This window comes from Pundamilia nyererei, unplaced genomic scaffold (assembly GCF_000239375.1).
Source record: "Pundamilia nyererei isolate P.nyererei 1_Seehausen unplaced genomic scaffold, PunNye1.0 scaffold00279, whole genome shotgun sequence".
In the NCBI taxonomy this organism is placed as follows: Eukaryota; Metazoa; Chordata; class Actinopteri; order Cichliformes; family Cichlidae; genus Pundamilia; species Pundamilia nyererei.
Window position 1 is genome coordinate 621,945 of NW_005187680.1, and position 27,890 is coordinate 649,834.

The 27,890-nt window shown below is 40.4% G+C and overlaps 2 protein-coding genes across 3 annotated transcripts in view; both read left to right on the forward strand.

Annotated features, from left to right (window-relative positions):
* tbc1d22b (TBC1 domain family, member 22B) overlaps positions 1-22,176 on the forward strand; it is a 23,337-nt gene extending 1,161 nt beyond the window's left edge. The window contains exons 2-14 of the mRNA XM_005750597.2: positions 3,144-3,200; positions 4,995-5,187; positions 5,299-5,464; positions 10,884-11,051; positions 13,387-13,457; positions 13,734-13,862; positions 13,953-14,018; positions 16,112-16,226; positions 16,396-16,502; positions 16,575-16,650; positions 16,748-16,875; positions 18,663-18,758; positions 20,150-22,176. Coding sequence (XP_005750654.1) covers positions 3,144-3,200; positions 4,995-5,187; positions 5,299-5,464; positions 10,884-11,051; positions 13,387-13,457; positions 13,734-13,862; positions 13,953-14,018; positions 16,112-16,226; positions 16,396-16,502; positions 16,575-16,650; positions 16,748-16,875; positions 18,663-18,758; positions 20,150-20,278 — 1,501 coding nt within the window. The 3' untranslated portion in view covers positions 20,279-22,176. The remainder of the gene's footprint in view (positions 1-3,143; positions 3,201-4,994; positions 5,188-5,298; positions 5,465-10,883; positions 11,052-13,386; positions 13,458-13,733; positions 13,863-13,952; positions 14,019-16,111; positions 16,227-16,395; positions 16,503-16,574; positions 16,651-16,747; positions 16,876-18,662; positions 18,759-20,149) is intronic.
* Positions 22,177-23,773: 1,597 nt separating this feature from the next.
* LOC102208124 (zinc finger protein 135) lies at positions 23,774-27,833 on the forward strand. Of its 2 annotated transcripts, none has more exons than XM_005750599.1 (2): positions 23,774-23,832; positions 24,424-27,833. In XM_005750599.1, exon 2 carries the CDS (start codon positions 24,449-24,451, stop codon positions 26,003-26,005), a length of 1,557 nt encoding a protein of 518 aa, XP_005750656.1. In that variant the 5' UTR covers positions 23,774-23,832; positions 24,424-24,448; the 3' UTR covers positions 26,006-27,833. The 2 variants fall into 2 exon arrangements, with proteins under 2 accessions (XP_005750656.1, XP_005750655.1); XM_005750598.1 differs by lacking the exon at positions 23,774-23,832 and adding an exon at positions 23,861-24,005.
* Positions 27,834-27,890: the final 57 nt, after the last annotated feature.

Genomic DNA, 27,890 nt, shown 5'->3' on the forward strand with positions numbered 1-27,890 from the left:
GGGGGGGGGAAGCGAATGGGTTTGTAAGATGTTCATTCTTAACAATTTTATAACTGTGTAGTGAATAGTTACCAAGTGTTTGCAGACCAGTTGGTGTCATCCATGGAGCAGTCTGCTAGTGATCACAAGGAGGTATTTGATGCAGTGATGTATACCTTTTGGGAGCAGTTTTGGCTAGCAACTGGAGAATAGTAATTTTTCCCTAGTAACTGGTGGTTGCCAGGCAGTCACCCGCTGATATGTAGGTAAGGCCCAATCACACAAGTCTAACTTCATTTGATAAGAGTGAATATCTGATGAAATTATATATAATGCCTGTCAGGGTGAAAACTTTACTATTTAAGCACCTAAACTGGAGAGTTATTGACATTGTACTGTGTCTGTATTTGTATTTCATTGTGAGATATTTATGCCGGTATAATGTTCTGAGTGTGCATACTTAAATATTCACCTGAATATAGAATGCATCTGCTGTAATATTGGGTACATTTTGATAATTCTGGAATCATTGAAAATACCATATTTTGGCATACTTAACAAACACTAGTGTTTGTTTTTTTGGATGCAGCCTATGCCAAGACACATTGAAACTGTTCTGATGGCAGGTCGGGACCGAACTCTTTATTGAGGCACTTTTTTATCTTTAATTTGTTACCCATGTGTGCATTATTTTGTCTATAAAGTACTGCAAGACAACAGAAAAATAACAGAACTTTTTTTTTTGCTCTGCTGCAAACTTCATTTGGAGTTTGTTTATTCTCTAAGCTGAGTATAATGGGAGACACATACTTGAGCTAGGCTAGTCCCAGCATGCAGAGCTTACGCAATAGACATCATGGGCATGGCTAATAAAGGGTATACTCCCTGCTTTGTTTTGTTTTATTTTACTTTTTCCTGTGCGCAGGTGGAAGCTAAAAATCCCTCACGCCTCACTGATAAGACAAGACGCTTCTTCATGTTTATGCGTTTGTATCTTTATTGACCTCTGTGTTTTTTTATGACTATCAAGACTGATAATCTGATTAAATGTCTTTTCCTGGTACCATCTAACTGCAAGAGAGTGGAGCAGAGAAAAGAAGTGGGTGGAGGTGGGCGGTCAGCCTGTTTTAGAAATCTGAGAAGACGGGATCTCCAAGGAGAGGGCGGTGCGGTCTTTGTCACACACAGTGATCTGGGGTGGGTGGATCGTTAGAAACACAAACATATGTTTGAACAGGAAGGCTAACAGCTAGTCTTGCTGCCTGTCCTTGAGCTGCTCCTGATAAAACAAGTGTGAGGCTGGTAAACAAGACACTCTGGCACTGCCAGATAATCAGCAGGCTCAGTTCTCAGCCTTAGGCTTGAAAAGCTGCAGTTTGATAAACTTCATATTATTTGCAGCCCTGTGATATTCTCACAAAACCCACTCCGTTACTTAGAATAATTGGGTTATCATGACAAATGAATAATATTATGAAAAACTACAGAAAATAGATTTTTTTTAAGTATTATCATAATATTTTCATGTCTGAATCTCTAAATGGCCCATATCATAGAGAGCCCTCTTTAACAGAGACCTTAGTCTTTGTCACTGTGACTTTGACCAAAAGCTGACATCTCGAAGTTGATGAGCTAATGCACCACAAGACTTCATGCAGTGCCAATACTGCCAGATAAGAACGGGAAACTGAGGTTACAATTTGCATGGGCTCACCAAAATTGGACAATAGAAGAATTGAAAACTGTTGTCTTGTCTGATGAGTGTCCATTTTTTTCTGCAGCATTTGGATGGTAGGGTCAGAATTTGATAATATCAAACCTTCTGCCTTGTATCAACAGTTCAGACTGTTGGTGGTGGTGGTATAACAGTGTGGAGGAAATTTTCTGCGCGAACTTTGGGTCCTTCATACTGACTGAGCATTATTTGAACACCACATACTACTCAACCATTCTTGCTGACCAAGTTCATACATTTATGGCCACTGTGTGCACATCTTCTGATGGCTGATTCCAGCAGGATAATTCACAGTGTCACCAAACTCAAATATTCTCAGACTTTTTGACCACAACAATTTTGCTATATCCATGTCGCCTACACATGCAACAGAGCACCTTTAAGGACAGGTTGAGTAGGTTCAGCCTGGTAGTAGCAACATGTAACTAATGAAGTTGAAGGGGCCAAAAAAAAGGAAACGCAAAATGGGCAGCTATCAGTGTTTTTCCGCTGAGTAAAGACTTTAATAGAATGCAAATAAAATTTTGGTAATAGGCATTTTTGGCAATTGTAGATCCTATCCTACCACTCCAGACTATCTTTGCTTTAGTTCACCAGAGATTTGGAAAGAAGCTGAGTATTAAGATTCTCAAATCCGCTGAACATACTGCACACCACAGGGTGGTAAAGAACACAGGCGCTCTGCAAGCTGTCCACTTCTTCTGTTCAGTGCATGCTTAAAACAAGCTCATTTTGTGAAATAGGGATATTTCATATAAGGCATTGACTAAGTCATGTGGTAGGGAAGGCAGCATGTAGAACAGTATTTGTTGGGTCTGTGATTTACCAACTGGGATTTTAGCATTGCAGGATCATTAAAGAAATGCTCAGATAGTTCCCAGATTTGAAATTCATTTTTAGGGATGTCCCAAACATCAAATGGATGTCATTATGCACTCAACAGGAAATTACAACTGTGTTTGCTGCCAGTACAGATCTTCTAGCCGGGCTACAGCCTGCCTATATGTTTGGGGTGTAACAATTCTCCAGTGCAGGGTTCAGTTCATAGGCTTTATGTTGGCCCACCTTTTTCTTTAAACACTTATAAAGCATATAAAGCATATAAAGCATATCCTTTCCCATATACACATTTTTGATAGTCATACAATCTGTTTCCAGATGTTGCTTCTCCTCTGTGACTTCTCCCTCTTTGCTGTGTAATTAATTAACTAATTTTAAAGAAACTGAGCAACTTACTCAAACTAAGAAAGGTGAGTTCAGAAGAGCAACACATCAGAGGCCAGGACATATGTCTGCCAACATTCCTGTGAACAGTTATTAATTAACATCTTCTAAGTTCATCTTTGATTGTTCGCTCAGTCAGACACTCGAGAGCTGCGTGTGTTTTTTGGTAAAGAGATGACGGCATTTTACATGTTATCTTCCACAGTGTGCAACCGGTTTATGGAGCTCAGCATCCACCTCTTGATCCCCGATTGCGACGCACGTAAGTGCAGTAGGCTGCATGGTGTCACGTCATCCCAGTTAATCCATTTTAACTTTTAATCTCAGTGTAACATGTATTTCATAGCTGTTTCTTGCCGCAAGTGCTTGAATACAGTGCTATGAAAAAATATTTGCCCCCTTCCTAATTTCTTATAGTTTTGCATATTTGTCACACATGTTTCAGCTCCTCAGATTTTTAATATTAGACAAAGATAATGTCAAATAAATAAATACAAAAGACAGTTTGTGTTTTTATTTATTTCATTTATTAAAGGGGAAATTTTTTCTAAACCTACCTGGTCCTTTGTGAAAGAGTAAATACCAGACTTAAATAAAAGTTACCTGATGACTGAGAAAGTACTATTGTAATACCGAGAGAAGCTGCTTAGTGTACTAAACGGCTGTTTAGGGCTTTTCTCTGTTCACTGGACAGAGAAAAGTGGACAAGGAGACTTGGTGGTGCAATGAGGAAGTACGGAAAAGTATTCAAATGTTGGCAAAGAAAAGGTGGAATAGTGAAGGAGATGAAGAAAATGGACAAGTATGCTGGTAGGCTAGGCATACAGTGAAGTGACAGGTAGCAAAGAAATACTGATTTCTGTGTGAGGTTGGACACTAAGGCCAGAAAAGTCGACTTGTGTTTATTGGCTGGGCAGAGAGATTGAGCTGGAAAGGATGTGCAGCAGGTTGGGTTTATTAAGGATAGAATGGAAATGTACTTACAAATGAAGAGAATGTCTTGAGAAGAAGGAAGGAGTTCTTTGAAGAGCTGAAGAATGAGGACAGTGCAAAAGAGGAAGACAGATTGAGGACAGCTAGTGACTGATTCACTAGTTTCACTAGTGTCTTTGTGGAACGAGAGGAACTATAGAACTACATGAGGAAGTCAGGGGTGGCAGAGAAGTAAGTGAAGGTGGTGGGGGACATGTGTAAGTATAGCAAGACAGTGGGGAGGTGTGTGGTAGGAGTGATAGATGGGTTCAAGGTGGGGTTGCGAATACAGCAGGAATCAGCTTTGAGACACTTTTTGTTTGTAATAGTGATGGACAGACTGACAGATGAAGTCAGGAAAGAGTTTCCATGGACTGTGATGTTTGGAGATGACGTTGATCTGTAGTGAGAGTAGGGATCCGATGGAAGAAAGGCTGGAGAGATGGAGGTATGCACTAGAAAGGTAAAACAATGAAAGTTAGTAGCAGCAAGTGAATGAGAAACAGAATTGTTGCAAAGAGTAGGTTGTGAAGGTAGTGTAGTTTAAATATCTTGGGATGGGGCACAAAAGTGGTCAAGAAGAGAGTGTCGGGTGATTTGTGCCAGAAGGTTGCAAGTTAGAGCAAATGGGAAGATTTACAAGATGTTAGTGAGACCTCCTATGATGGTCTACAGTTTGGAGATAGTGAAACTTTTCATTGGGAGTGATCAGAACACAAGACGTAAGTATGAGAAATGAACCAAACTAAGAAATCGGAGAGGGGCCGGATACCTTTTCCACAGCACTGTATGTGTGGACTGCATGCACCAGTCCTGTGCAAGTGTGGCCAAATGTTTGCACTGGATTTTTTTCATCATCTCCTAAACCCCCCAAATGTTTTCAGTCTCAGACTGAAGAAGTCACTTGGATGAGTGACAAAACATTTCTCCCACTGAAAACTCTACGTCTAGATGAACAGAATTGACTTTTAAGGGATCTCCTTAATGATTGAACATGCATCAAGACATCATCTCCTAAAGTTGTTATTTGGTTGGTTTCTTTCTCTTTTCTGCTTGTTTGATATTTCAATCTGTCTCCCTGCAGGTATCCCAAAGACACAAAGCCCAAGTTCAACAATATCAAGACCAAAAAAGCCTCCAGCTTTCATGAGTTTGCCCGCAGCACCAACGATGCTTGGGATATTGATGATGAGGAGGATGAAGAATTCCTTGGCACCTTCAACCCAGCTGTATCTATACCACCAGGCCTGCACACTACGTCATCCATACAGAACCAAGTAGCTACAAGATTTGATTTTTTGTCAGTCAGCAGTAAAGAAAATGAACTAGTGTGAAAAGAAAAGAGACATTCTAGTGTGTCTTTTGATTTGATATTATTTTCATCTCAGCAGCATCAAGCAGGTGACACAGAAAGTGCAGTTTCACACAGATTGGCACCACCCACGACAGAAGGTCCAAACCTTCAGGATGTGCAGGAGGAGGACACGGAGTACGAGCAAGCCAATGGCAAGGTTGTCAAGTCTAGCAGCGATGCACACCTTAACACATCTTCAGGTATGTGGTTAATATGCTGCAGCTTTAAGATCTACAGAGCAGATTATCAGGTGATTCATAGTGAAGCTAATTACAGATTTTCACAGGTGGGATTTAAGACTGCAGTTAGGGCTGGTGGGATTATAGCAAGGCCTTTAGGATGTGTCTGATGTTCCATGATATCATCACAATTGAGTAATGCAGACGACAGAGGACTGTATACCACTTATTTATCTTACTGCTGTACAATTAATGTCTTTAGGTTTTCTTTATGTTCAAAAAATAGAACTAGAAATACTAAAATAAAGATGTATACAGGATTAGTATTACAGAGAGAACACATGTTATTTAATAATTATCTGATCACCTCTGTGTCTCATAAGGCACATTCACACAGAATAAGTGAAATCAGTTTCTACTTCATTGATAATCTTATCCTAACCAGTGTTTCTTTCTGTGACTAGCTCTTCTTGTGATGTACCAGCCCCCCAGATTTCAATCCAGTTATGTTGTTGTGATGAAATTATATAATTTATAATAAGCATTAATTAACAGTTGCAAATTCCTGTTCAGCATCTTTACCATTAATATCTCTAAGTGCTTTCTTTTAAGAGCCTATGAGGGAAGTACAGTGTTTAATTACCGTTAGTGTGCCTGGATTTAAGTTGTAAAATCTCTTGCAACCCCTCGATATTAGGGTTGATTTTAAACAGTTTGTCATGTGTGAATTCAATAATTAACAAGATCGAGTACAGGGAAAATTTATGCAAAACTTCACAACACTTTTTACAGAACGCCAGGTTACAGTGAGGCAAAAAAGTATTTAGTCAGCCACCGATTGTGCAAGTTCCCCCACCTAAAATGATGACAGAGGTCAGTAATTTGCACCAGAGGTACACTTCAACTGTGAGAGACAGAATGTGAAAAAAAAAATCCATGAATCCACATGGTAGGATTTGTAAAGAATTTATTCGTAAATCAGGGTGGAAAATAAGTATTTGGTCAATAACAAAAATACAACTCAATACTTTGTAACATAACCTTTGTTGGCAATAACAGAGGTCAAACGTTTACTATAGGTCTTTACCAGGTTTGCACACACAGTAGCTGGTATTTTGGCCCATTCCCCCATGCAGATCTTCTCGAGAGCAGTGATGTTTTGGGGCTGTCGCCGAGCAACATGGACTTTCAACTCCCGCCACAGATTTTCTATGGGGTTGAGGTCTGGAGACTGGCTAGGCCACTCCAGGACTTTCAAATGCTTCTTACGGAGCCACTCCTTTGTTGCCCGGGCGGTGTGTTTTGGATCATTGTCATGTTGGAAGACCCAGCCTCGTTTCATCTTCAAAGTTCTCACTGATGGAAGGAGGTTTTGGCTCAAAATCTCACGATACATGGCCCCATTCATTCTGTCCTTAACACGGATCAGTCGTCCTGTCCCCTTGGCAGAAAAACAGCCCCATAGCATGATGTTCCCACCCCCATGCTTCACAGTAGGTATGGTGTTCTTGGGATGCAACTCAGTATTCTTCTTCCTCCAAACACGACGAGTTGAGTTTATACCAAAAAGTTCTACTTTGGTTTCATCTGACCACATGACATTCTCCCAATCCTCTGCTGTATCATCCATGTGCTCTCTGGCAAACTTCAGACGGGCCTGGACATGCACTGTCTTCAGCAGCGGAACACGTCTGGCACTGCGGGATTTGATTCCCTGCCGTTGTAGTGTGTTACTGATGGTGACCTTTGTTACTTTGGTCCCAGCTCTCTGCAGGTCATTCACCAGGTCCCCCCGTGTGGTTCTGGGATCTTTGCTCACCGTTCTCATGATCATTTTGACCCCACGGGATGAGATCTTGCGTGGAGCCCCAGATCGAGGGAGATTATCAGTGGTCTTGTATGTCTTCCATTTTCTGATGATTGCTCCCACAGTTGATTTTTTCACACCAAGCTGCTTGCCTATTGTAGATTCACTCTTCCCAGTCTGGTGCAGGTCTACAATACTTTTCCTGGTGTCCTTCGAAAGCTCTTTGGTCTTGGCCATGGCGGAGTTTGGAGTCTGACTGTTTGAGGCTGTGGACAGGTGTCTTTTATACAGATGATGAGTTCAAAGAGGTGCCATTCATACAGGTAACGAGTGGGGGACAGAAAAGCTTCTTACAGAAGACGTTACAGGTCTGTGAGAGGGAGAGATTTTCCTTGTTTGAGGTGACCAAATACTTATTTTCCACCCTAATTTACGAATAAATTCTTTACAAATCCTACCATGTGAATTCATGGATTTTTTTTTCACATTCTGTCTCTCACAGTTGAAGTGTACCTCTGGTGCAAATTACTGACCTCTGTCATCATTTTAGGTGCACAATCGGTGGCTGACTAAATACTTTTTTGCCCCACTGTATAGGTACCCAACCTAAGTACCTTATTTATCAAAAATGCTTGGGGGAACATTTTATTCTTACAATACTGAGATAAGATGGACCTATGCAGCATAAAATGTCAGTCCCTCTTCTTCAGACTTCTTCAGACAGAGTCCAAAATATTTTGGGAGTCAGTCTGCCAAAAGAATATCCTTTCATTATCCACCTTTAAGAAAACCAAAGTTTAATGGAGGCCTTTAATTCAGTAGATTTGTCAGTTTCACCAAACTGCGTAGAGCAGGAATCCCTGTGAGTCACTCAGGCTGTAGACTGCTCCAAACACTCAGTTTCAGACTATTTTTTCTGCTATTGTCTCTGTTTAATATCACTGAGATTATCTTACATGTTCACCTTGGACAAACAGATCTGATTGTCAGCACAGAAGTCCCACCCAACCGCTTTTCAAACAAGTTTGGATTGGCACTCAGTCAGAAGACTGTTGTCTCAAAGGGTAGGGGGAAGAGAACTGAAATAGCTGAAAGAACTGATGGGCTGCACCAAGGACCCGTTTTTGATAAACAAGGATTATTTTGAACTGTGAGTCTGAACTAATAGAATAAAGACTAAAAATATGGATTGGAAAATAAGCATAAGAAATCCCCTTTCATAGCTTAAGTTATGAAATAACTGTCATCAAGTTCGACACTAGAAATTAATAAGAAAAGTTTCTTTTTCTTTTTGAAGTTCTGCACATGAATGAAAAGAACTCCCATCTGCAAATGTCTTATATGTGACAGGATGAAAGATCAAAGCCAGATGTAATTGTAGGACTGTGTGAATAATGAAAAATTATACATGGTAAACAGGTTTCATTAATCCTCAATTAGCTTTACCCTCAGCTTTATGAGCAGGATCACTGTTTCAAATCTAGTGGCTTTTCATATGATGAATAGTCAGCTGAATCTTTATTCATAAGTCATCTAGTTTCTGAATATTCACATTGTTGACTGGTCTCCCACTAGCCTTTCTTAGACTACGTCCACACTAGCCCGGATAGATTTGAAAACGTCGTTTTGGTCTGAAAACGCTCTGCGTCCACACTAGCGTTTTCAGTCGTTTTCACAGAGTTGTGCGTCCACATTGAAAGGCCAAGAACGCTTACATTCCAGTCCTGCACATGTGCAAAAGTGAGTGAGAATTAAGGAATTTGAAGAAAAGCTATCTGGAGCATGTACAAACTGATATTAATCTTTTTTAGGGCTGTCAAAATTTAGAGCAATCAAAACAACTGCTGTATAATGCACTCCCCAATCCTTGTTAAATTGGTCACATGACTGCATCACATGACTAAAATGCGTCATCGTTTTAGAAAGTCTGCGTTTTCAAGAGTCCACACTGCGACGGGGCAGCTCCATTTTGAAATGTATGCGTTTTCAAGGGCGTTTTCAAAACGCTGCGTTTTTCCTTGATGAAAGCGCTGTCTCAGTGTGGACGGGAGGACAAACCGGAGAGAAAACGATGTGTTTTCAAACGAAAACCCATTAGTGTGGATGTAGCCTTAGCCAGTAGTAGGGCTGCCACGATTAGTCGACTAGTCACGATTACGTTGACTATCAAAATCGTCGACGACTGATTTAATAGTCGACGCGTCGTTTGAAGCTTTGTAAGATCCCAAAAGACGCAGGAATAAGTAGTAGGATTTAAGAGTGTAATAACGGACTGAAACAGAAGATGGCGGCACTGCATGTACAAGGATGCCAGCTGCCGTTAAACCAAGAAGAAGAAGCTGCGTCCCAGAGTTCATAGCGTGGCCCTGCTCAGTTTTCAACAATGGCGGCAGCTAGTTAGTTTTAGTATTACTCTTATTATTCTTTCTGGGTCACAAAATAAACGTTTAAGATATTCTCAGGCGAGAATGTAGCTGTGTAAACCTCAAATATCTGCTCAGTTTATCAAGACATATTTTCAAAAGCGCTCCGACGTTTTCGGAGACGTCTGTTACCCACCAGCTCAATAGCTAACGGGTTCAAGGCTCACTAGAGCCCGTGAGAACACCGGACTCCCGGCAAATCGTTTTCAAACCCACCGCCGTCTTTCGCTACTCAGGTTAAACATGATATATGAGTCACTTAGATAACTTAAAAATGTTATTGTTTGGCTTTTTTTTTGTATTTTATTTGTTCCTGAATGAATCGGTTTGGCTGAGATTAAAGTTACAGTTTTTACACAGCTGAATAAACCTCAAGCAGACAGCTGATTATCAGAAGTGTGAGATGCTCGAGAATATACTCTAGTGTCCTGTTATATTTTAGATAGCAACGAGCAGACGGCTGAGTTTATTAAACTTCACTGAAACAATCTGCAAATTTCATTAAAATTTAATTAATTTTAATCTTGCCTTTATTTTTAGCTAGCACATACCTTAAACACTTAAGCTAATGATAGTTATATTAAGAGCAGATGCATGCTGGTGCAATAAGCTGTATGTTTTATGTCCAATGAATGCATGATCTGATTAGTCGACTAATCGCAAAAATAATCGGTGACTAGTCGACTATCAAAATAATCGTTTGTAGCCAGTAGTCAACACTTCAGCTAATTTAATCCTATTAAACTGCCTTTATGCGTTTACAAAGTCACAACACTGACTGTCTTCCACCTACAATCCAGTTTTGAGATCCCTTCCCAGGCACCTTAGCCCCCACTCACATCAGGTGAGGTCACATGATAGGGTGAGGCAAGGTCTCCCAATGGTTTCACCCGAAACCTCTGCTGGTAATGACCTGTGCCTTTTTTGGTGAGGCACAGGATCAATAGTAGGTCAACAACTCCCACCAAGGAATAAATACCTGACCACAGAAATAAATATGGCAACAAAGTAAGAAAATAATTGCATAGCTTAAGGAGATTGTTGTAAAGTAATATGCATCTCTTTAGCTTTACTTGTTTAATTTAAGATTAATTGCATTTGAAAAATATTTGAACCTTTTTATTGTTCCTTTAATATCGTGGCTCTTGCTTGTTTTCATTCTCCATTGTAAAGTTGCCTCTTGTTTTTAATCCGTGTGCTCCTTATGCAGTTCGCTCCACACTGCAGAAGCAGCAGTCTCTCCCAGTTCGTCCCATCATCCCACTGGTGGCTCGCATCTCGGACCAGAATGCATCAGGGGCACCACCGATGACAGTGCGGGAGAAAAGCCGGCTTGACAAATTCAGGCAGCTACTGGCTAGTCCCAACACTGACCTAGGTACAGCAACAGAAGCAGCTTTTCCCTTATATTGGGATGTGCTAAAGGACTGATCGTTGCAGGAAGGCCGTGCCTTTTGTTGAATTAGAAGATAGCTACCTAATAATTTACAGTACCATACATCAGTAAGGAAACAGATTATTGACATGCAAGTATAATATGCAGGCATCCTGAATAGAAATTCTGTTTTTTTATGTATAAAACAGATTCTAAGATTATTTCAATACAACAATATGAACAAAAAATGTGACGTATTACACTGTGTCATTTTTTTTTTACAAAAACTGAGCCAAAAAGTAGACGCAGTGTGTGGAAAAACGAAGTACAGCCCATGATTTAGTAGCTTGTAGAAGTACTTTTATCAGCAATCAATCAGCTATATCTGACACTTCTCATATTGCTGACTGAGCAACTTTGGCCCACTCTTCTTTACAACAAGGTTGAGGTCTGGACTTTGAAAAAGGAAATGATCAGCGTGTTGCAATGGCCCATTTATCCATTATGTTGTAAATTAACTGGTCAGGGAAGTTTCAGTTTCAACCTTGGGGTTAATTTGCTGAGATTGGAAGTTGTCTTGAATGTTTTCCACTTGCGAGTGATCATTCTTGCTGTAGAATGATGGACTTCGATAGTTTGGAAATGGCCTTATAACCCTTCCCAGACTGATAAGCAGCAGCAATTGCACCTCTAAGATCAGTGCCGATGTCTTTTCTGTGTGATTGGAACAAGCAAACTGTCAAAACTTCTGCTTTTATAGAGGTGCTCACACTTGCTGAAAATCAATAAATTAGGATCATTTGATTTGATTAATTTGACATTTTTGTGGTCTAATTGAGAGGTCTGTGAAGGTTCTCAGTCATCCAGGTCATCGGAGTCTAAGTACCTTGGAAAGAAGGGTGTCTGGACTTCTTTAAGGTTCCTTCTCATCCGAGAAGCTTCTTCAGTTCTTCAGTTCTTCAGCGCAATTGGTGGAGAGTTCCGGATTTTACACCCGTTTTCACACCTTAGCTCATGTGATTATGATAGGGGGTCCATGACCCTCTCGGGGACACTCCCATAGGGCTTAAAATCTGGGACTGTCCACCGTTTGACCTTAGAACTGAAGAAGCTTCTCAAATGAGAGGTGAAATGTCTTCAAGCTACTTAAAGAAGTCCAGACGCTTTTCTTTCCAAGCTCCGTAGACTCTACTTACAAGAGTCTATGTAAGCCTTTATATATTTCTATATGTTTTTGGTAGAGCAGAGAAATTTCTTTCATTACCCATACAAGATCCAAAATTTACAAATTAACTATAATCCTCAATGCAGCTCAAAGGAAAGGTCAGTGATCTCTTAAATGTAATTCAAATAAACATTGCCCATGAAGACATCTATGTAACAACTTAAATGATAAGCAATTCAAATTCAGCTTTTAAAAAGTAATTGCTGGATGTTGATTTTGTAAACACTGAGGACATAGAGAGGACATTGTTCAGCTTGTAATTTTGTTAACTATCACTAGATGAAAACAACCAGGATCTGGGTATTTACACACAGTGTGAGCTCCAGTTGATTCACCCGTGTTCAAATAAAATGGAAACTCTGGCTGCACAGTAAGCCTGATTTTAACTCAAATGTGTAGTGTGAGTTAACATGTCATACATATTTAATAAAATTGGCACAGTATCTCACCAGCTTTTAAGAGGAACTGCTGGCGTGCTGTAACTGTTGCACTGCTAAAAATCTTTAGGCTGTAGCTAGGAACATTGTAAGACTGGTCCTCAAAGATTTCTGAAATGAAATATCTGTGAGTTAGATCGCACTTTGAAAGAACTGCACTTCACAATGCCTCTCGTGTGCTGAGACTTTCTTCTAAAAGACTTTGGTTGTGTTTGTGCTTTAGAAGTTAGATTTTTCTGTAGACGTGTATTTTTCAGGTTGTAGCCATTTTCTTTTAATGTCTTTTCTGTCATCAGTGCTCAACATGATAATGATTTCACTTATCGTACTGGAATGTCAAGCTAAAGAATAGACAGCAAAACTTTATGAGCTTGTCACCAGAAAGAAATGGATCCAGAATATGTGGTACGGGTTTGTCTGAAAGAACCCACACAGCCTTCAGTTTAATAAACATGTTAACACAAGTAATGAAGGACTTGGATGAGATTTTTTTCACCAAAAGAACTCTCTTTTGTAAAGCTGAACATCACATTTTTTCTATTAAACTGATTTTACAGCTTTATTTTTCTATTGCATGGGTGACTCGTCACTAGTTGTGTAGGTTGTGCTGATCTCTGCTCTGGTTTCTATGTAGCATTGACAGTGCTTGTTTCTATCTTGCTCTGTGCTGTTACAGAAGAACTCCGCAAGCACAGCTGGTCAGGCATACCAAGAGAAGTCCGGCCAATCACATGGAGACTTCTTTCTGTAAGGCTGTGACCTTCAGTTTTGCAAAAGCACATTTTTCTCAGCATTTAATAATCCAAAGCATTCTGTCTCAATAGCTCAATTTTTTTTATTCTTTTTGTTTGATTCGTAAAAATTTTCAGATAATGCTAAAAGCTTTATCTTTACAGCCGAACATATCTCAAGTGTTCTCTCGTCTTATCTAATGGTCAGCCTGTTCTGTTCCTCTGAAATTGTTCGGCTAATCAAAAAAGGGTTGTTTTTTTCTGTATCTTAACCTTCTAATGGCTCGTTCAGGGCTACCTGCCAGCCAACAAGGAACGCAGAGAACTGGTGTTGAAAAGGAAGCGAGAGGAATATTTCAGGTTCATAGAGCAGTATTACCACTCCAGAACAGACGAGCACTATAAAGACACATACAGACAGGTGATGCTGCAGCTGAAATACAAAAAAAGAGATGTAGTTTATGTATGTAAAAGATCCATGACCTAACATGTCAACATTTGTTCCTGTCAGATCCACATTGACATTCCAAGAACAAATCCTCTGATTCCCTTGTTTCAGCAGCCTGCAGTACAAGAGGTAAGATTACTGAAAAGCAGCTCCAATATCTCAGTTGTTTCTCCAAAGTACACGTGTCTCATTTTCTATGTTCATGATGAGCGTCGGAATACCGACATTATTTTAATGTTTGGTTGGTTCGTTTCTCCAGTTTAGAGTGAACCAGGGACTTGTTTTTGTTTTGGAGATAGTGGCTCTAGCTAATTCTTGGTTCAGTTCAGCGTTTCCACTATTACAAAATGTTTAAGTGGTACATCACAACAGATTGTCCTATGTTGAGATTATATTAATAGCTAAGCCCCTAGTATGAGTTACTGCTTTTATAAGACATGTAATGTGAGGCTTTGCTTTGTTGCTGGCATCATTGGAAGTTCTGGATTTTTTGTTTTCTTTCAATTTTATCCTCCCACTGATTTCATTTGTGTCCTCTCAAAGTTGACATTAGTTTGTCAGAAACCCACCTACTCTCGCCAGTGGTTAACTCGCCTTTCATTGTCATGGCAGATATTGAATTTTATTGGCATTATGGTCTCTGGTCACAATAACAATATGTTGCACATTCCACTTTGAATTCCTTATGAATATGTTATTAAAAATGTTTAAAGTCTTGCTCTTATGGAGAAACAGGCAGGGTCTCCTGGCTGGCTGCACAGGGACTATGTATACTATACAAGATTTTTTTTTTTTTTTTTTATTCTATTAGTGCAGATCAGCAGGGAACATAGCAACTGGTCAATCTTTTTTACAAAGTCAGATTCTGCATGGAGAAAAATGTTTTCTGGAGGAAGATAAATCCACGAAGGGAACTCACCTTTTGAGAAGTCATATTTTACTTTACTGAAAAACTAATTTGGGATAATGAAGTTTTTCATTGTCTTTATTTGTGTGTGCTGATATACAGCATATCATCTTAATTTGCTCAAAAAGTTAACATTCCAGCTTTGTTCTGTGGCTGGACTCATTGTGAAAAGCATTGACAACACTGTAAGTGATACAGGGTTGTATAGTGTGGTGTATTTGCCTGTCATTGAGGAAGAAGCTTCATCAGATTAGTACACTCCAGAGGAAGTTAGTTGTTAAAAAGGAAATGCACTGAGCCCAGCCTGTTCCTCAAAGGAAGTGATTTTTAGTGGCTTTGCAAAACAACCAAGATATTACACATGACAATAATTATTTCTGAATATTCAGGACAAACATGTATTTGCATTAATGGTAAAATGTACAGCCTCTGTCAACTCTTAAGGATTTACATATGTTCGTGTTCCTTTTAAATACCTCCAAACTTGACATCCGAGAAAGAATCTAAGTCTCGTCCAGCACTCAACCGTTACTGATCCCGATCTCAACATAATGTTACAGCCTACTGATATCCAGAGCCTTCATCTACACTAAATGCCACGCCACAAAGAAGCTCCTTTGGTAAGCCTTGCCAGAGTAATGGCTGAGACTTTCCCCAAGGTCTTCATAATCCTCCACCAAGGATGTGTTGGTTAGGTCTCAAGTCCAAGATAGCAGAACACATCCCGAGGGAAGCCTTCCTGTCCTTCGTTTTCCTTACTTGGTTTGCCAGAACCTGAACTCTTTGAGACCAGTTGACAACCTCCTCTGTAAACTCCCTGAGCTCTTCAGTTTTTTGTCCTTACAGCTGCTCAAATCTCATGACAACACCTGTCAAATAAAAATATTTTGCTTTTCTTTATGTTTGTGATACTGTTCATATTGTACATTGAAATGCTGTCACATAATATTGTGAAATTAGGGTTAGAAAATAAAAGTCTTTCTTGGGGTACTTTTGACCACCAGTGTACATGTACTTTATCAGTAGTTAATGTGCTGTAGGATAGTCTTATTACTTAACACAGTTAGTTTCAAGAATATTGCCCACACTACCCAGGTATAAGGATTAGACATACCAGTCATGTTGTGGCACCTCAGTTAATGTACACAACAGTTTCAACAGTCTGTAAAACACACTTCAAAGCATTCATGCTATTTTTTACAGACGCTTATATGTGTCTACAGACATAAGACTGAAAATGTGGACAGGAATCAAAAGAAAAAAAGACTTCCACGCTGGAGCTGAACATTAGCAGTAATTCTCCTTGTTTCCTCAGATTTTTGAGCGAATTCTCTTTATCTGGGCCATCCGTCACCCAGCCAGTGGTTACGTTCAAGGAATCAACGATCTGGTCACACCTTTTTTTGTTGTCTTCCTGTCAGAGTTTGTCAGTAAGTTACACGTTGAATCGGGGGGAAAAAAACATTTGGTTTGTTCTTTTTCTAGTTAGGTTATATATTGAATGACAACAATTTTAAATTTCTTCATCAAAGCTCAGCTCACATCAGAGAAGACTTGATATGAGTCATCAGTCTCAGTCAGTGTTATTTGTTTTTCCAGCGGAGGATATGGAGAACTTTGACGTAGCAGCACTACCTCTGGAAACTCAGAGAAATATTGAAGCTGACAGTTTCTGGTGCATGAGCAAGCTGCTGGATGGAATACAGGTCAGGACACAATCTCAATCAGTGCTAATTTAAAACTAGTAAGCAACTTTATTGAAATGTATTTCTTTTCAGGACAACTACACCTTTGCTCAGCCTGGAATTCAGAACAAAGTGAAAGCTTTAGAGGAGCTAGTCAGCAGGATAGATGGTACGTGGACAAGCTTATGCTTAGGGAAACCTGTTTCCACAAGCTAACAGCAGGAGACCCAGTTTTAACAGGTGTGTGTATCTGTGTCTGTTGCCAGAGGACATTCACAATCATTTCAAGAGGTATGAAGTGGAGTACCTGCAGTTTGCTTTCCGGTGGATGAACAATCTTCTGATGAGGGAGTTACCACTCCGCTGCACTATCCGTCTCTGGGACACCTACCAGGTAAGGCAGGGTGTCCACCATTATCTGAGCTTTTATGAGCAATGAACACGAGTCACAGCTGTCTCAGACAATTTGCTGCTGTTTCAGTCAGTGTGTCTGCATCTGTAGTGCAGCTTATTTTATGCTCTGTGGGTCAAGATGAAGAAATTTCATGAAATCTTGTGATGTGCATCTGAGATCTCTGATGGCCCCATTATACTTACCACACTGGTCACTTTGCGTGTCACTGGTGACATCATCACATGGCTGTATCCCTTTATGCTGACCGTTACAGCACAGGTACTCGCTGCAGTATTCTCCTGAATGATAAGTGTCACAACTCAAACAAATCCTGCACATCAGTGCTGGTGTAGGAGAAGTTGTCAAAACGGGACGCAAATAAATTGCTTTGAAAAGTTTTTTTTTTTTTAAAGTCATATTTTCAAACTGTTGCATCATCTCCTCTGTATAATCTATAAATCTCTGAGCATCTGTGTCATTATAATCACAGTAACAATCGACACAATCCTCCTGTCTTCATTTAGCACGCCAGGTTACAAAAATCTTGAGTGCATCACCAACAGAAATGACAGATTCCAATTTGCCTGGCATGAGACAGTGGGTATAATGGGGCCCTGATAGACTGTAAAACTATTCAAGCTCATTAGTCCAACATGTGTGGCATTATACATCTTATAATTACAAAATGGGTATAGGACTGTTACAAAAGAAAATACCTGAAAGGTGATTTTACACATTCACATTTTTTACCAGATTAGATGCCACATACTAAATTGTTATAGCCACTACCAGTTTTATTAATGTACCAGTTTTGGCTTTTAATCAAAAGTTTTGATGGTGAGGTTAATTTTGCACACTGCACTCCCCTCCAGAAGTGAGCAGCAAGTCAGCATGGATCACATGAACATTAATTGAGGATGCAGAGAGTTACAAGGACTTGTGTGGTTCCAGGCACCTTTATTGTTCCATTGGTGATAAACAGTACACTGATGACAACAATGGAAATCTGTTATCCTACAAAGTAGTTAATGCACTTATGACTGGTGGAGAATAGTTCAAATAAAGACAGCATACTCTCTTTTGGAAATCATGTTAGAAAACTGGACATGATAGCCAAGGGGTGGATGTGACTAAGAATCCAAGAGACACTGCACACTCAAAATGAATCACCAAAGTAGTCATACATCAAAGCATTCTTATATTTTACACCAAATGATGATTTAATAAATTAACCCAGTGACATCTTAAACAAGACTTGAAACTAGCGATAGAGCTTGTAAGTCTCCTTCCTCCTCCTCATCCCCAACCGGTCACAGCAGATGGATGCCCCTCCATGAGACTGGTTCTTCCTGTTAGCAGGGAGTTTTTCCTTCACACAGGAGGTTGTCTGATTGTTGGGGGTTTCCCTGTATTATTGTAGGGTCTTTACCTTACAATATTAAGTGAATTGAGTGTGACTGTTTTGGTGATTTGAGGCTATACATATAAAACTGAATTGAATAAACCCCTCAGAAATGTGTTCATTGAGGTCGAAGATAAAGTGAAAAGTAACATTTTTCCCTCACAGAATTCTGTACAAGGACTCTTCTTTTGGCAGTCAAAGGAGTTGCCTCTTTCTGAACATTAGAAAGAATGCCGTTTTCAATCACTCACAATAATTTAACCTTTGTGTATGTCAGTGGTTGCAATATTTGGCCTGTTACACAATATTTGTAAGTCATTAGACAAATCTTTTCTTGATTGAAGCTGATTTGTATAATTGGCTACCATTATTCTGTTTTCCACAGGCTGAAGCAGAGGGTTTTTCCCGCTTCCACTTGTACGTCTGTGCTGCTTTCCTCATTAAGTGGCGCAAAGAAATCCTGTCCATGGTTGACTTTCAGGTACATTTGTCTATGTCATCCAGTCACGGCAGAGAAACTAATATGACCCATTTAAGGCAGACTGGCGGACAAGGGCGGAGTCTTCTGAGTTAAAATTAATCAACTTTACTTTGTAAAAGTTTAAATCACATCATTTGTAGTTCTTCTTCAATTTTGATGCTGGTCTAACTTGTTTTCGATCAATCATAAGATAGCCACTTCCTGCATCATATCCTGCTTTTATGTGTATTTTACTCTTAATGGTAGCATAATTTATTACCAAATAAATCTGCTGCAATTGGTAAGACTTGAAACTAGTGACTAAGATGATGAACTAGAGCACAGGTGTCGAACTCCAGGCCTCGAGGGCTGGTATCCTGCAGGTTTTAGATGTGTCCTTGATCCAACACAGCTGATTTAAATGGCTAAATGACCTCCTCAACATGTCTTGAAGTTCTCCAGAAGCCTGGTAATGAACTAATCATTTCATTCAGGTATGTTGACCCACGGTGATATCTAAAACCTGCAGGACACCGTCCCTCGAGGCCTGGATTTCGACACCCCTGAACTAGAGCAAGGGGTCAGTAGGTTTAAATACTGTAATTTGATTTCCTTTTCTTTCATCCTTCTAAACATCAACATGTCAGTGTAATCATTTATTTACGGAGCCCCGCAGGGGACATGGGAGAAAAAAAAATTAAGTTTGTTTTGCGAGTTTATTTTGCGAGATCTTGCAAAGGTTTTAGCCGCATTCTTCGGAGGCCGTCAGCTCGAAGCCGACCGGGAGGTCGAGGCACAATGTGCCGGGAAAGCGGTGTTCCTCCTGGCTATAGTAGGTCTCGACCTCCCGTTAGCTTCAAGATAGTGGGTGTCAGATCTCCGTAAACGTCGGAGCACTTTTGCAAATATGTGATGTCTTGTAAACCGAGCAGGTATCTGACGTTTACACAACTACATTCACGCCTCAAAATATCTTAAAAGTGTATTTTGTGACCCAGAAAGAGTAATATTACAACTAAGTAGCTGCCGCCATTGTTGGAATTCAACTTTTGCGAGATCCCAAGTTTGTTTTGCGAGATCTCGCAAAAGTTTTGCGAGATCCCAAGTTTGTTTTGCGAGATCTCGCAAAAGTTTTGTGAGATCCCGAGTTTGTTTGTTTGTTTGTTGTTTGTTTCGCAAAAGTCCGTCTTAATTTTTTTTTCTCCCATGTCCCCTGCGGGGCTCCGTATTTATTTGATCACCAGAAAATAAAAGTGTTGCTTGTAGTTTTGTAGTAGGTTTACCAACCAAGTATGCATGTACATCTGCTAAGTTTTATATGCTAACCCATATGTTATGTTTGACAATGAAAGGCTTTGTATCTCCAACTTTCAAAACACTGAGTGTCTTAAGGACTCTCTCTTGCTCTTTAGGGTCTCCTCATGCTACTGCAGAACCTTCCTACAATCCACTGGGGGAATGAAGAAGTCGGTCTCCTCCTGGCTGAAGCTTACAGGCTCAAATACATGTTTGCAGATGCTCCCAGCCACTACAAGAGATAAGCCCAATGCTTCCGCACCAGGGAAAATGCTGCATTTTGACTTTTAAAAATCAATTTAAACCTTGAGTGGGCAACTTCGGTGTCTGTGATGCACATCAGGTGCTGTCTCTGAGGTAACGTAAAAGAGACTCACGGTCAGTGAGTCTCATGTCTCATGTCAGTGATATCAACTTTATCCTGTGAAAATGAAGTCCAGTGAATATTAAGTGGATTTGGGGCTTACATTGCACACAGCTCAGTGAATATGGGACTATTTTGCAGGCAGTGTTGCACTGCAACGGTGGACTGTGACAGTATAAAAAACAACTCGACTATGCCACTCTGGTTTACTTATACTGTTTTTGGTCATCTCTTATGTTCACTGTAAGCGTGAAAGAAGACACTGTAATATAGTGGGATGATGAATGTTTGTGAGATCATCCTTTTAGTGAGAAATGGTATCTAAAGATTATATTTTTTGCATTTTTTGTTTTACAAGGGACAATATTGGGTATAAAGCAGGCAACTGGAATACAAAGCTTAGTTTTACATTGTCTGGCTGTCAGTCCCCTTTCTTTGTTAAATAGATGCTTTTTGGTTTAACCAAAATCGCTCTGTACGATCAGCATCTTTAAAGCCGCGACTGATATTCTGGGTTGTAATTAGTAAGTATTACCTATGAGTAGCAAATAGAAGGTATTGTATTTCATTTTTTAGGTTGTGTTTGGGGTGTAAAGCAAAAAGACTGATTTGGTATCAATATCACTTTTAATTTCTAAATCACTGTGAAGAACGGAGGTATAGTTTGGAAATAACAACAACTGTAAAGTTAGAGTTTTATTTAGCACTGTTCAGATCTTTCCTGAACCTGAACTGTGCTAAATTAATTCAGTAGCTGCTTAAAATTGTAGTAAAGTTTATACAATTGTGATCCAGTTTTTGATGAAGATTGCAGATTGACACACTGCATCAACACTCAAAAGTCAGCCAGCTTGTCAGTTTTGGCCTGAGGGTGGAGGTTTTACCCGAAGTGTTTCAAGAGATACCTGTCAGTGTAAAATCTGTGCATAATTACAAGTGATGAAAAACATTCATTAACATCAGTTATACAGAATATTTACAATCAGTATGCTTTAATTGGAGGAAATGCCTGTGTTGGTATTGAAAGTCATTATGCTATCTGAATGCAGCTCCACATCCCTGACAATACCCTATAGAGCATTGGTAAGGTACACATACAGTGTAACGCTTTCCTGACATGCTCCATGAAACTTTATTTGTGCAACAGTGTTTTTCTTCTTTCTTTTTTCTTCTTTCTTTTTTTTTTTTAAAATATGATTGTGTGCGTTACAACTCATCTACCTTCATTGCCAGTGATAATAATAGTGCAACATATGTTTGAAAGGTATGACAACACTCTCATACTTTGTGCATCTAATAGAAAGAAAATCAATCTAAGTTGGGTCATCTGCTTCACTCTTTAACCTGATTCATTCTGGACCAAAGTCTCTGTTGGAAAGTTGTGACGACCATCAGATGGATGCCACCGTCATCACCATAGATCACAGCAGACTGAATGGAGCAACATTGTTCACGAGTCTTAATCCATTTCAACTATAACTGGAGTTCTGAGCTACTTAATGGCATTTTATTCAGTGAAGTGCTACTGAAGACATGATGGTGAAATAGATTCTCCTTTATTTATGAAGGAACACCAGTCTTGTCCACTATTTATCAGTCATCAGATTTCCATAATCAATCTTCATCTACCACCTTGAATGTTTTTTGGAGTTTTACAGTATGCGTGTAGCCTTAAAGTCACTTTCATTCATTCAGGTGAGCCGCATGATTGTCATTACTGTGACTCCATTCTGGGTTTTGTGTTTGTTTGTTTGTTTGTTTGTTTGTTTGTTTGTTTGTTTGTTTGTTTGTTTGTTTGTTTGTTTTAATTTAAAGGTCATTCTGTTAAAAAAATGTGATGTTAATAACTAAAGACTAACAAAATGTTTTTTTTCCATGCAGCTACAACAACAAATCCAATCTTTATTGGAACAGTACAGCCTGTTTTACAGAGTGCTTCACTAGTCAATGCTGGCTTCAGCCTTAAATGAAGACTTGTTAAATTATTACAGTCTCAGCTGTATATTCACCTTTTCTGATGATATTAAACAAACAACATGTGTGTACATGGATTGGGTTGATATATTATTTTATAGCACCATTTAAAGCACGCAATTCTGACGTGCTTCACATTTATGATGAAATCTATGTGAGGAAAAATTATACAAGCACATATAGTGATGTGAAAAAGTATTTGCTGTCTTCCTGGTTTGTTTGTTTGTTTTTTTTGGGGGGGGGGGCATTCAAAGTGGTTTTTGCTACAGCAGGTCATTCACCCAATCACACACACATTCATATAAACTTAACAAAAAAATTGTATATGAATGTAGTAAAAACCACTTTGACATAAAAATATTACATCATTTCATAAGAAGAACGTCATCCCAGCCATCATCAACTCAACTGTAATTGATGGAACCATGAATTCTGCTCTCTACCCGAAAGAATGAATTTCTCACCGTCTGTTCATGCCCTGAAGCTCAAGCACACTTAATAATTCAGACAAAAATTCAAAATTCACCAGCAAGTTCACCTGTGAATGACTAAAAAAAGTTTTTTGAATGGCCTAATCAAAGTCCAGACTTAAACCTGATTGAGATGCTTTGGTGTGACTTTAAACAGGCGGCTTCTGCTCAAAAACCTTTGTGTGTGGCTGAATTGAAATGCTTATGCAAAGAAGAGTGGGACAAAATTCTTCCACAGCGATGTGAGCCACTGTTCTTGATTGTCGCTATTCCTGCCAGGGGTCGCATGTAATTACTATTTTAAATTAAGTTTGGATAGCTTTGTTCCCTTAATAAATGAAATCATCATTTAAAAACTGCATTTTATACTTACTTGGGTTGTTTCTCTAGTTTTAAAATTTTTCTTGAGTATTTCTGTGTGACAATAATTTATTTCAGCCATTCATTTTCTTCTTTTTTTCCAAGTCAGGAAAGGGGGAAGGGTCACCAGGCAAAAGGTGGAGTAATCCTCCACGAGTCGCCAGTATATCACAGGACTAAAACACACAAACAGTCAGTCATTGCATTTGTACAGCGCTTTTCGAGACCCTCAAAGCGCTTTACAATTCCACTATTCATTCACTCTCACATTCACACACTGGTGCAGGCAAGCTACAGTTGTAGCCACAGCTGCTCTGGGGCAGACTGACAGAAGTGAGGCTGCCATATCGCACCATTTGTTCTAGTTCCCATCTGTAACATGGTCGATATGAATCTGGAAACACCCTTGTTGAAAGGGGCAAAGAACATTTTTGATTTTATGTCTTTTCAATAGTTAATTAGGGGTCAGCAACTGCTGGCATTAATTTTAAAAAAAAAATTAGTAAATTGTTTTGGTTTGAAAGTCCTTTTAATTGTAACTAGCAAGACTGTAAATGGGCTAGATAAGAGAGAGGAGAAGCATCATACCTACAGTCACTGCGCATACCTGAGAACTCAAGCTGCAAAGTGGGTAAGTGACGTGCCGGAAGTGATCCGGACCCAGTGCTAAGAAAACTTGGCTTTCAGTTTAGCAGTCATGCCAGTGTGGTTTGTGTTAAAGAATCCCATTAATAATGCAACGCACTGTCTGAATCTATTCACTCGTCAATACAGCCGCTGCACTGCTCCTGTCTGAGTGCCAAGGTAAGCTAGTTAACAAGCGCAAGTGTGCATTTCTGACGTGTTGGCGAGGCTAGCAGCGAGCTAACCTTAGCAAACACAAAGCTAGCCCGTGGTCGCAGCTGTGTTGTTTTAAGGTTTACCGTTGTAGAGGCTCAGACTTATCACTAAACTGATACCTATCGTCTCAGTCTGTGTTGTCCAAATAGAATAGAAGAATAAAACTTAGCGACCAGTAATTCAGAATGTCAACAAAAAAAGAGGAACAAGTTAAAAAGAAGGCACGTTTCCCCTCATCCTACAGAGCTTGGCTAGCTGTTGACTGCAGGCGTGGTGCCATTTAGCTTACAACCAAAACACTTCTCAGTACCTTAGCCTTTTTGATCTTGTGTCTGAGTGAATTAAAGGCTAGCTGCTCAAACCTCTTGTGTCTCCATAAAAGCCAGGAGAAAGCTTGGTGAAGGAGGATGGATGGAGTCAGCTGGAGTACTACAAGGTCCCAGGAGTCATTTGGTCGCTCCAGCTCAGCCACAGACACTCTGTCAAGGCTTGCCACCTTTATCGCTAGGGCAGAGACAAAACAGCACACACGAACCCAGAGGCAGCGTCTGCCCCAGCAGCCCACCTATCTGTGTCAAGAATGTGGTAACGCCTTTCCTTATGCCACAGATCTGTTACAACACCAGGAGTCTGAACACACACTGCCCAAGCCTCACCGGTGTCCCTCGTGTGGCCAGGAGTTCTCCCTGAGGTCATCCTTACAGCTACACAAGTGCGAGTCCACATGCTGCGAGCTTTGTCATGGGATGTCGCTATTTGGTTCCCCCTGCTCTACGTGCGTGACTCACACTTCTGATCCTGGCAGCCCCCTGGACAAGCCACTTCACCGCCAGCCTCATCACATGGACCGCAGCCCATATGCGTGTGCCCCGTGTGGGAGAGGTTTCAGCCAGAAGCAGGCTCTGCTGCAGCACCAACAGGCCGGCTGCAATGAGCTGCCGTCCCTGTCCGATATAGCTGATGCCAGCAGACTCCCTGACGGCTCTTCACCTGTTTCTGAGGGGGATTCCACTCGCTCTGATTCTTCAGATACTCCAGGGCCCAGTGGCCGAGCTATCAACACGTGTCAACTCTGCTCAAGAGTCTTCCGCTCAGAAGCTGCACTGCAACGCCATGAACAGGCCAGCCATGCAGAGGAGCAAAGTGCCACCGATGGGGAGGTGAGGAAAGGAAGGAGTGCTAAGGTGGATGAAGAGCCAAGCAAGAGTTCAAAATCTCAAAAAAAGCTGCTGAGCTGTCGCTCCTGTGACATGGTTTTCAGGAGCACCTCTAAACTGTACATGCACAGAAAAGAAAAGCACAGTAGAGAGAAGAATGTCAGGAGAGAGCCGAGGCCAGTCGTCATCAAGCGGAGGAAAGCAGGCACGTATCCCTGTCAGGTCTGCGGAAAAGTCTTTGTCCACCATTTATCGCTTAGGGCACACTACAGACAGCATACAGCCTTGAGCTTGGTGGCTATCAAAAACAAAAGCAAGACTGTAGGATGTACCACCAAAGACTCATCCAAACTATCAGAAAACAGACCAAATAAAGCCAAAACCAGCCTCGCTGAGATTAAGACAGTCAGGGCTGGCCCAGGGAGACCCAGGAAAGTCATTCGACAGTTGACCAAGAAAGGTGTTTCAGGGAGATGCACAGAAGTGCCTGAAGCTCAGGAGGAGGTGGAGAGAGATTTCCCGTGCCCCTCCTGTGCAGAGGTTTTCTCTCTGCAGCAGCAGCTGAAGGAACACATGGAGCTCCACCAAACCTCCATGAAGAGGAGACAGTGCAGTGTGTGCACCACCGAGATGGACACGTGCAAATGGCCAGGCTCCAGGAGGCAGAGGCTGTACCACTGCGTGCCCTGCCAGCAGGGGTTCTCTGCACTTGACTCTTTCCTAGAACACTGTCAGGAGCACCTTCGAGTTAGGGTGGAGGAGGACAGCTTGACAGAGGGCTACACGCATCAAGCCGACAAAGCCTGACGTGTCAGTGTGAATGTCATCAGCAACCCGCCTTTTTGCCTTGAAGGGTTAGACAGAGGGGAGTGATGAAATCTCTGTGAAATTCTTGTTGAGTCACGAGTTCACTGATTGAGAATTCAGAATATATTGCTTTTGTACCCCAAACTCGGGCTTTGTTATCCAAACCATATCAACAGTTAAAAAGAATGTCTTATTAAGCTTTTATTTAGCCCTTTACCATGAATTTTATTTTCTCCTGCAAGACTCATTGAAAAGCACAGTGTGGATATCAGTTTGTCTAAGATCCATCACAGCAGCTTTTAAAGGGAGGTTTAATCAGTGTTTGTACATCTGAGAACAGGACATCTTCTCAGATGTGTCTTGCAGAGCAACCATGCATTAACAAGTTGCATTGTAGTGAAATACAACAAAGAAGAATTACACAGAATATGTGTTTATGTTGTTTAGCAGCAGCAGCCTTTAAGATGAGCCTCAGCTTTATTACAGCAAGACTGATGATATGAAATTGAACATAAAGCTAATATTTTCACTGTGAAGGACTGTTGTCTGCAAATTTTCACTCTATAATGCATTGAAAACTGTAGAAGCCAGAACAGTTTGATTTTGATTCGTTTGATCCATTCAAAGTATCCAAACCTTTAAACCCAGGAGTCCCTCTTTCAGACCAGTTGTTGTCTGTGTATCCACTTTTATACCACAGAGTGGTATAAAAACTTCCACAAATTGTCTGCTTTTCCTTTTATTTTTTCTTTTAATTAAGAATGGTAGCTTATGATCCTGGAAGATGGTCTCACCACTTGGCAGCAACTGGGCTGGTTTAATTCCAGCCAGATACACAAAGCCCCTTTGGGGTTGTATTAGGGAGGCCATAAAAAGAGCATAAAACTCTGCCAGTCAAACTTGTGGAGTCACCCACTGTGGCGATCCCTTTTGAGAAGGGAGCAGCTGAAAATGGCTGTTAATATTAACATCAGTTGTGTAAAGGTTCCTGGACCTTGGATAAACTTCCCAGCTCTTAGAGTTTGAACTGTTCATTTCTAATCGACCCCATTTTCCAAAAACAGGTTGGGATTTGCTCGCATGCTCAAAGTGGAGCTAAGCTCATCTTTGCCTCAGGGTTTTGTTTTTTGTTCTTTTGAGAAATGAGGCCATCTGCTCAACTGTGGTACATTCTGGCCGGAACACTGCCTGACAAATTGTTTGCCACTTGTCTAGTTTTTGTTATGTTTTCTGCTGTATTTTCTTACAAATTTGGCAATAATTATTCATCAATTGTGGTGTCTGAACTTGTCGTGTTGTCAGTCTTGTGTCCCGAACGTTAGTGTTAGCAGCACTACTTAGAGCACTGGGTGGAGGTTCATTTCTTTGCTCGGGTCTGAATGAGATTCAGGGTCTGAATGAGATTGTAGTGTGTAACACTGTTTGTTTACATGCTGTTTCCTAATATTTTATCATGGAAGAGAGATCGCAGTAATCTATACAGTGAGCAAACTTGGCTTTCATGGATAACTCTACCCGAAACAATGCCTTTCATAATGCCCCTGCTTTTTAGCTTGCATGAGCTCTGGTCGTATTTCCTAACTATGCAAACAGATGGACTGACGGCAGCCCTTCAGTGTGTCTACGATGCTCAATAAGTGCGCTTTGGTGAATAAACTTAAATCAACATGATTTTTTTTTCTAAAGTATTTTCAACTACTGTTTTCAAAATGCGACTGTGAACATGTAGAAGATACGTTTCTAGGTTTTGAAGTTTCTACTTTTCTGAGGTCTTTTGTAAGTTGGTGTGTATGACTCTTTGCAGATGACATAAATAAAATTTAACAGTTGTCAGATGTTTTCTTTGCATCATTTCTGCTGTTCTAATTCTGTGAATTTTCAAACT

Bases quoted from the DNA above. Each gene is read 5' to 3' on its own strand.
- LOC102208124 (XM_005750599.1), top strand. From the start codon at position 24,449: ATGGATGGAGTCAGCTGGAGTACTACAAGGTCCCAGGAGTCATTTGGT.